This window comes from Argiope bruennichi, chromosome X2, assembly GCF_947563725.1.
Source record: "Argiope bruennichi chromosome X2, qqArgBrue1.1, whole genome shotgun sequence".
Classification (NCBI taxonomy): domain Eukaryota; kingdom Metazoa; phylum Arthropoda; class Arachnida; order Araneae; family Araneidae; genus Argiope; species Argiope bruennichi.
The window spans coordinates 109,560,130-109,570,285 of NC_079163.1; the positions used below are offsets into that span (position 1 = coordinate 109,560,130).

General features: G+C 33.9%; 1 protein-coding gene across 5 annotated transcripts; it reads left to right on the top strand.

Annotated features, from left to right (window-relative positions):
• The first annotated feature begins 277 nt into the window (after positions 1–277).
• LOC129960137 (uncharacterized protein F54H12.2-like) lies at positions 278–9,919 on the top strand. 5 transcript variants are annotated; one of them, XM_056073305.1, is made up of 3 exons: positions 278–8,690; positions 8,785–8,853; positions 8,996–9,919. In XM_056073305.1, the coding sequence occupies exon 1, from the start codon at positions 3,930–3,932 to the stop codon at positions 5,331–5,333; it is 1,404 nt and encodes a 467-aa protein (XP_055929280.1). In that variant the 5' UTR covers positions 278–3,929; the 3' UTR covers positions 5,334–8,690; positions 8,785–8,853; positions 8,996–9,919. The 5 variants fall into 4 exon arrangements, with proteins under 5 accessions (XP_055929281.1, XP_055929280.1, XP_055929285.1 ...); XM_056073306.1 differs by having other exon boundaries at positions 8,766–8,853; XM_056073309.1 differs by lacking the exon at positions 8,785–8,853.
• The last annotated feature ends 237 nt before the right edge of the window (positions 9,920–10,156 follow it).

Here is a 10,156-nt window from a genome sequence, read left to right on the forward strand (position 1 = left end):
TGCTCCCATTTAACAATGAATCTTGCCTGCACACATATGATAATAGTAGTATAGAGATGATGGCTCTCATATAAAAAGTACCTTTCACTAGATGATGGCTCTCATATAAAAAGTACCTTTCACTAGATGATGGCTCTCATATAAAAAGTACCTTTCACTAGATGATGGCTCTCATATAAAAAGTACCTTTCACTAGATGATGGCTCTCATATAAAAAGTACCTTTCACTAGATGATGGCTCTCATATAAAAAGTACCTTTCACTAGATGATGGCTCTCATATAAAAAGTGCCTTTCAAAATAGTTGAAATATTCAACTAAATGAATTTTTTTTATCTCATTTCAGAATTAAAAATTTAGAATAACATTATAATTACAACAAATGTCTCTAGATTATAAAAAGAAATAAGTAAAATTTTATCTGTATACGGAGGAACATTGTTAACTCATATATTTAAACCGAAGCGATTAAATTCATCTAGAATTGTTTTTATAACTTTACAAGTTCATTTTTCACCGAAAGGAAATTGATAGAAGGGAAAAAACGTTACGATCAAGAATAAAATCATGAAAAACAATGAGTGAGAGAAGCATTGCTGGCTCATTCGATTGAACCGCGGCGATTAAAATGAGCGAGCAATGTTTTTGCAAGGTTATAAGTTCTATTCCCACTCAAAAAAAAGAGGCACAACAACTAAAAGAACCTTCAGATAAATTACAGATCTGAAATGATGCACGCTGCAAATGAAGTTTGCTGAGAAGAGAGTATGCAGATACGAACCTTGGTACCATTGAAATCACGGTAGAAAATGATCCGTTAAAGCGGGTGTATTCAGGTCGGGAGGAAAGGTTAAGTACAAGTTTGCGAAGAAGAGGAAATGCGCGTTCCATTTTTTTTTCCAAGGTGAAAAAAAAGCATTTGTTTATAATGGGGGACATCTGAAGAAAAAAAGAATATAAAGAAATTTATCGATCGAAATCGTCATTTAGTCACCCAGTATACACGGGAAATGGATGGAAAAAAGTTGAGCTTGTTTGTTTTAATAATTCTAGCTACAGCAGAATTAATTTTTATAATATCAAACCACCTTGAGACGACTGACAACGAAATTAAAATTAATAATAAAACGTGCTTTCGTTCGATACATATAGGAAGGAAATTATTTTATCATGAATGTTTAAAACAGGGTGCAAATATTCATGACATACGATATTTTTTTAACGTAAATTCAACATATTTATCAGCAAGCTTTTTAGGAGTTCAAATGACTGAGAAAGAATTTCAGAAAGTATGTGAACAATGTTCAAATTGAAACATCCTTCGTGTTTACTATGTGTAGGAGCATCGCAGTCGGGTAAAACCTCATTGGTGCGACAAATGATTGCACATAAAGCATATGATTTTGAATTTAAAAATATTATCTGGTGCTATAAAGTTTTTCAGCCATGGTTTGCTAAAGAAAAAGAAATGAAATTTGTTCAAGGTTTTCCAGAAAAAGTCGAAAGCGGAAATCTATATGTATTTGATGATCAGATGGATCAACTTTGCCAAGATTATGCGGAATTGTTCACTATTACAGCACACCATTCTAGAATCAGTGTGATTCTGATTTTGCAGAATCTATTTCCCCGAAATAAAGTGATGCGAGACATAAGTCTGAATGCACAATATGTAATATTATTTAAAAACAATCGTGACGTGGGACAAATCCAGTGTTTCGCAAGACAAGTATACGGAAATAAGGCAGCATATTTTATGGATGCTTACAAAAAGAGCACGCAAGGCAATTTTAACTATTTGTTGGTGGACCTACACCCGAGAACGGATGAAAAATTTAGGCTCAGAGAGAGCGTGTTCCCTGATTCCAATGGATTTTATTGGATATATTTACCGATAAAATGAAGAATATAAAGAAGCATTATCACTTACTGAAACTACTACTCAGCGCATCTCCAGCACAAAAAAGAGCAATAATACGGACTGCTAACAAAAGTCAGTTACATTGCTTATGCGAAATTTGTGTAAACGTCTTAGGTGGTAATTTATCGGTGAGCGTAAAGAAATTACGTAAATATAAAACGGCTATAAGAAAAATTGTTAATAAAAAATTATCTTTAGAAAAAAAGAGAAAAGAATTAATTAACCAAACGGGAGGCTTCCTACCCCTCATTCTTCCCGCAGTTCTATCTGCGTTAGTAGGCCTTGCCGGAAAAGCAATAGGAAGCTGAATTTAATATTCGCAGCAATGTCTCGGAGAATGGCTCTCGTTCCTGAAGATTTAGCAGCAACTTACTTTTCGAAAACATCAGATACCGGAGTACATGGTATTGAAAACCAAATATTAAACCTTCTTCATGAGTCAAACTATTCGGATGATGCAAAAGCAAAACTGTTGAGCCAACTGCTTTTAAAATATCAGCATGCTATAAATGTGCCTAAACCACCGATACGTGTAACTATTGAAGACTCTAAGGAACAAGTTCAAGAATCGCCTAAAAGTAACTCAGTGGAAGATCCTATATTACGTGATATCATACTTTCAGTTCCTGCGAACTTCCAAAAATTTATTTCGCCTATTGCTGAAAAATTGAATACACGCAGCTATGCTTGGAATGAATATGGTGAATTGATGAAAGATAACGAAATCGTTAAAAACACAAACGTTATTGACTTATTTTCATATTTAATGAGAAATGTAAAGAAAGGTTATGAACCACATGGTTTTTCAGTGTTTTGGAGGGGTATTAAAGAGATAAAAATACCAACACGTTGGATTGGCAACCAGAAGCTAGTAGAAAATTTCGGGTTTGACACAGACGCAGGCGAGATCCAAAACGAAATTAATCTGAAATCTCCAGATTCAAAAGCAAAGAAGAAGAAGCAAAACTCGAAAAGAAAATGGAAAGAATATTAGAAGCAGCATATTACGATTTCGCAAACCCTGCATCATTTGGCGGAATAAAGAAACTATCAGCAATCTCTAAAGTTCCATATGAGAAAGCTAAACGCTGGTTAATGACCCAAGATACTTATTCGTTACATAAACCAGTTCGGTATAAATTTTCTCGGATGTCGACGCTTTCATATGGTATAAATGATTTATGGCAATGCGATCTTGTGGATTTACAGCATTTAGCAGAACATAATAATGGGTTTAAGTATTTACTCACCGTAATTGATGTATTTTCGAAGTATGCCTATGTTATACCTCTTAAAAGCAAAACTTCTGTGGCTGTAAAAAATGCTTTTGAAAAATTGTTACAGCAGGTTAAGCCTAAACACATTCAAAGCGATAAGGGCAAGGAATTTTACAATACGCAACTTCAGTCATTGTTTAAGAGGTACAACATTAACCACTATTCAGCTGAAGGTGATCATAAAGCTAGTGTTATTGAGAGGTTCAACAGAACTTTAAAAAACAAAATGTTCAGGGTATTCACATATAGAAAATCTTATAGATATGATGATGTGCTACAGTCACTAGTAAAGTCGTATAATGACAGTGAACATCGTAGCATTGGCATGGCACCTTCAAAAGTCACTCGTGATTTTGAACCACATATCTTCAAAAAATTATATGGTTACACATTGAAGAACTCGCGAGTGATTTTGAATAAGGGAGATTTAGTAAGAATATCGAAAGCGAATAAATCGTTCAGACGAGGATATTTACCAGGGTGGAGCGATGAGGTGTTTATGGTGTCAAAAGTATATCCCTCTTATCCAACTACATTCGAGCTTCAAGACCTTAAATCAGAAGCTATAAAAGGACGATTTTACGCAGAAGAACTCCAGAAAATATTGAAACGCCCTGAGGATTATTGGCATATAGAAAAGGTGCTTAAAACAAAGGGCAAAGGTACGAAGAAAGAATATTACGTGAAGTGGAAAGGCTTTGATAATCGGTTCAACTCGTGGGTAAAAGCAGCATGGATGAAGTGAACGATTTTTACATTACGCTTCCCAGCAACTCTAGCATGGATTACTTTCCAAAAAATACGCAAGCATCATTCAGAACGAAATTATCTCGTCCAATAATACTAACTGGTGAATGGGAAGTTGGTTTATCAGAAATATTCGTTCCTCGAACCTGGTTCAACATCGGAAATCATAATAATAAATATTCGATAACTTACGAGGAAACAAAATTGGTGGAAAAGGATTTTCTGGAGTACTCAATCAGAATAAAAATTGAACAGGGAACTTCTGATGAGGATATAATCGATAACATTAACCAAAGTATTGAAGCAATATGTGGACATTTCGTCTCTTTCGAATTGGATCACAAGAATATGAATATACTTATTGCTCCGAATTATGAACTACACTTGACAGCTGCTGATTCACCAAGATTGTTAACTATGTTAAACTTACCTAGAGAGGATAGAGTTATAAAAACATCGGAAAGTTTTATGTACAGAAAACCATCAAAGACAAACAAAGACAATATTTTCAAAATTATCGCTCGAAATATGAAAAGGCATTTTATAATTCGCGTCACCAGGTTTAATCATAAGTATACTGATATGGACAACATACATCACGAACTCTTTCAGCATATAAATCATAATCTAATGCAGACTGGTATAGGAGGTGCAGCGGATTTTATATTCGACTTTAAAGAAGATAAAGTAGAAATAACGGTTCAAAAGAATGTTGAACTCGAGTTTAGGTTATTATATGCCCCGTTGTTTATGCGAATGTTGGGCATGACGAAAGATATTGTTTTAACGGGTAGAACGTTACATGTTTTGCAAAAAATTGAAAGGCCTCCTATGAACGAATACTTCCGCGTGAGCATTACGGATAAACCAACAATTCCTGTGAAAATTAAAAAAACAGAGGATATGGAACTACAAGTCGGATTTTATAAAAACTCAGAGCAGTTGTTTGGATCTTTTAAACACCTTGCTTTTAATCATTTAGCGAACAATAAGATCAAAATTCATATACCAGAAAATTCAACTCTGACTTTACAAGAAGGATTAAGAGATCTTTTAGGTTTCAAAGAATCCACATTAAATGGCGGAACTCATATATCTGACTATCAATTGGAGTTAGATGGAGGAATCACCGAAATTTATGTCTATAGTGATATCATAGAATCGCACTTTGTAGGGGATACAATTGCTCCTTTACTCCGTATTATTCCTGTTATGTCGAAAAAAGAAGACCAAATAGTAATAAATTATCAAAGACCGCTGTATTTTCCTTTGCGCAAAAATTATATCGATTGCATAGAAATCGAATTGAGAAGTAGCTCTGGAGATGGTATAATTTTTACCAGTGGGAAATCACTCTTGGTTCTCTCCTTCCGTCGCAGAACACTATAAAACTATTACTTATTTTGTGATGAATCATTTTAAATCCGATCGTGAAAGAGAATGCATTTGGATCAAAAAGCTTGTGAAGATTATTACTGCTCGCAAGTGCAGGCTGGCGGTGGACCATATTTTCAGGGTGTTGGCCACCAAAGAGGATATGGAATGTTTTCAAATTTATTTCGATTTATTTCTCCCATAGCACTGAAAGCTGGAAAGTATTTAGGAAAACACCTTCTAAGCGCAGGTTCAAAAGTAATGTCAGATGTTGCTTCAGGTTCATCTCTTAAAGACTCGGCAAGATCGCGATTTCGCGAAACATCAAAACAAATAAAAGACGACATTATTCATAAAATTCAGAGCGGTTCGGGTATAAAAAGAAAGAAATTCCAGAAGAAAAATCATTCGCAACGTGTCAAGCGGAGCCGAAAGAAATTAAAGAAAGCAGACATATTTTCATAATGGATTCCCGAGCGTGTGCTTGCTTGCAGAGTGAATTAGACCTTTTTAACGTGAATCCTGTACAATTATCAACAGAAGACAGCTCATTCACTGAGATTTTTCCTGTTGCATCTCTGAATGAAAAGACGCCAATTGAATTTTACGTAAGCGGAAGTGGTGAACATTATCTGGACTTATCCCATACACTTTTGCATCTACAAGTGAAAATTAAAAAGAGAAATGGAGCAGTAATTGGAACGCCTGATCAAGTGGCTCCTATCAATTATCTCCTTAATACGATATTTTCTGAATGTTCAGTTACATTAAATGACAAGCAGGTTTCTTCGCAAGCTAACTACGCATATAGATGTATTTTCGATGCTTTGCTTTCACCTCGAGCTGTTCAAGAATCAATGCTAACATCGGGTCTTTTCTACAAAGACGCTGCTTCTAAGCATGAATCAGTAGAACTAGCTAATGTTGGTGATAATGCAAATTCCGGTTACCAAACTAGATATAACATCTGCAAAGATAGTAAACTTATAGATATGATAGGTCCATTACATTTCGATCTAGGCAATCAGAGCAAATGTCTTATAAATTCGGTGAATCTTCGGATCAAATTAGAAAGAAATAAGGATTCTTTTGCTCTGATGTCAGCCACGCAAGATTTTAAAGTAGTTATATATCATGCATCATTATTTGTTAGGAAAATTAAAGTCGCTCCCTCAGTCGTGATTGCCCATGAATTAGCTTTAAGCAAGGGAGTTATAAAAATGCCTATTCGCAGAACAGAAGTGAAATCATTCGCACTTTCTTCAGGAATGCAATCAATAACTATCCCTAATGCGTTCATTGGACAATTACCGACACGACTTATAATGGGTATGGTATCTAATGCTGCATTTAATGGGGATTTTTCAAAAAATCCATTCAATTTCAAGCATTATGATTTATCATATCTTTGTATATTAGATGGCAATCGTATGATTCCGTCAAAGCCCTTTCAACCAAAATTTGATAATTCTAACAGTTACAGCAGATGTTATATGAGTCTATTTACTGATTTGGGTAGATATCATAAAGATCAAGACATTAATATAAGTTACACTGAATATAAAGATGGGTATACGCTGTTCGCTGTAGATTTGACGCCCGATCTCAACGCGGACGGAATGCATGAAAGTATTTCACGCAATGGTAATTTAACTATTGATATAAAATTCAGCAAAGCATTATCTGAAACTGTAAATTTAATAGTTTTTTCAGAGTATCGAAATACTATAGAAATCGACAAAAGTCGCAGTATTTTTTCAGATTTTTGAAAATGGATAGCACAACTTTGTGCAGACTTGCATGCAGCGACTTCCGTCTACGTTCTAAATTTGGAGGTGTATACGCTTCAGATGAATTGCCTAAGACAATAGATAGTTATTCATGTTTTATTGTAAATTTAGATCCTAAAACAAAACCGGGAAGTCATTGGGTTGCAATAGCATTTCGGAATAATAAATGTTACTATTTTTGTAGTTACGCTTCTGTGCCGAATAACAAATATATTTTAAAGTTCATAGAAAATAACGCTGCAAATTTTGCTTGGAACAAATGTAGATATCAAAGCTTAGTGTCGTATACTTGTGGTCATTTTTGCCTTCATTTCTTGTACAATTTTGTGAGAAAGCAAACTTTGTCACCTCTAGATTCTAATAAAATTGAAAATAACGAGAAGTTTATTAAAAAATTTGTAGCTAGCAAATTTCGTTTACAAAATTGCTGCTTTTCTCCATATTCAAATCAAATTTGTGAAGCTCGTGATTTCAGAAATAGATGTCTTTAGACATGTTTCAACAGAATATAATTATATATGCTCTCTCTATAAGCTCTCTATATAAATTTAACATATTTTTTTGGAGGTCACTTTTCATACAGAGCATATAAAAGAGATACACTAACTGGGGAATTCTCATTGTGCTTCAACTGATTCAGCAGAAACGATGACTTCCGAACTGAGATATGGCTTTATGTACTTGAAGCGTACTGGATCAGCTTATATGATTCATTGCTTCACCGATTCCCTTTACGAAAATATGATATCCTGTGTTCAAGCTGCGAACTCCTATCAAATGGATACAGTTGATTCAGACTGCAGATTGAAGATTGCCTATTTCAAGGTTCTCAACAATAATGATATTGTCAGAGAACTCCATAACGGTTCTGCTATGAATTATCGACAGACATTTGATTGTAAAACGTAATACAAAGCGAACTTCGGCGAATCAATTACTCATGATTCAAAGATCTGCAATGGAATTGTGGACAACTTCAAAGAAAATAAATGTAAATACTAAACTATACAGCTAAGATACTGAGAATAGCTCAGCATTGTAAACTCTATATAAAATTGTAATACTAAGCAGCACTAACTGTCATTTAATGTAACATCATCAATGAATCGATGTTCTACATGCATAAGCAACACGAAGAAACTGATTGTACCACTCGATGTAATATTTTAACAATCCCTGAATAAAAATATAATTTAACTGTATAATTGCGTCTGTCTTATTTTGCTTCGCTACATCAATATGTTTTTTGTAATATCCTATATCACCGTAAAATTACGTTGTTTTATTCTCAAGGTGGTGAAAGTGGGTTAAGGTAGGAAAATGCACATAAAGTTATTTTAAAATTACTTTAAGGTCACCAGTTCAGGGAGAACAAGGCGTTCCTGGGAAATTCTACAGATAATAAACAATTATTCCATTGCCACTTACATAAACAGGGGTATAAATATAAGCTACATCAGCCTTTGTACATATACTACCGATCTTGTTGAAGACTTCATCTTCATCTCTGTCTCCGTCTTCCTCAGAGTGCGTGTATCTAAGTACTACTCAGCTATCATGGACAGTCACAAAGCGAGCGTCAGTAAGTGATTGCATTTTCATATTCTTTTTAGATTGCTAAGCATGTGTAACATAATTTTTTAAAAATAAAGTTAAGTTTTCACACTTCCTAATAGGCTTAACTGATAGCGATTCAGACGGCGAGCAGTTATTTCCCCTTCCTTCCAAGGAAAAGCATACAAGCGGTAAATTAGATTTGATTTTATAAGTCAATTTAGACTTTAGATTTTTAAATTCCCAAAGAAAAAACATGACGGTAAAATGTAAAATCATTTTACATTTTGTATCTTTAGATTTAATTTCAAAATATTATCCCTTTTCTGATAGCTAAAAGAAAATCAAACGATGAGAAAAAAGAGGAGTCCACCAAAAGAGCAAAGAATTTCGAGTATAATTTTTCTGATCCGACAGAAGAGAAAAAGCTCATACCCCCAATAAGCGCTTACCTAGGAAAAGGGATTAACATCAGCATCAAGGAATACAGAAAGTCCTATTATCTTGCTTTCCAAAAGAATGTTGGAGATGAAACAAAGAACAGATTCAACATGAATCTTGACCAATTGGGAGCTTTAAAAAAAGCTATAAATGTGTTTGCAGAACATATAAAGAAAAATTGACATTCACGAGTTAAATGAAAATTTTGTAAAAAAATTGAACTAACTTGACAATTTTCCCTATATTCATCTTCTTAGAATGTCGTTTAATAGAATAGAATCAAGTTTTAGAGGTTATATTTCAGCTTACCGACACTCTCCGATACACTCTGATCCCTACAACTTATATAACGAAATTCGAGAAAACATTTTCTTACTCTTATTAGAGCAAAACCTACCTTTCCGTCTTTTAATATGCATAAGCATTGAATTTATTAAAGATACTCATCCTGACAATTTACTGCAAAACGCTTACTTCTGTTCATTTGCTGAACGCATAATATCATATAACCAAGTAAAAAGTAAAGTTAAAAGCTTTTTTCAGAAAATATTCAATTCCATTGAAACATATATCCAAAACGGTAGTGGTTGGGTTATTAATAAAATTAACTTTTTAGATGTTAATATCGGACAGTACAGAGAACCGCGGGGAGGTTGCGGTAATATAAAATTACCTGACTGTTTAAAAAAAAAAAGAACTCTTCTAAATATACGTTGCGATGATCACAAATGCTTCATATATAGTTGCTTAGCTCATCTCTTTCCTCCTGAAAAAAATTCTAATGCTCCAAGCAGTTACCAAAATAAACTAAAATACTTAAAAATTGAAAAATGTAACCTTCCCCATGAAACTCTCTAACATAAAGCATTTTGAAAGTATCAACAGCTTAAAGATAAATATTTTTACTTATGACAAAGAAGTTTTCCCCATATATATCAGTAATAAAAAGTTGGGTTCGGAAATAAATTTACTTCTGTATAAAGAGCATTACTTCTTAATTAAAAATCTAAATCGTTTATTAAACTCCAAAAAAGGGATTCATCATTATTGCTC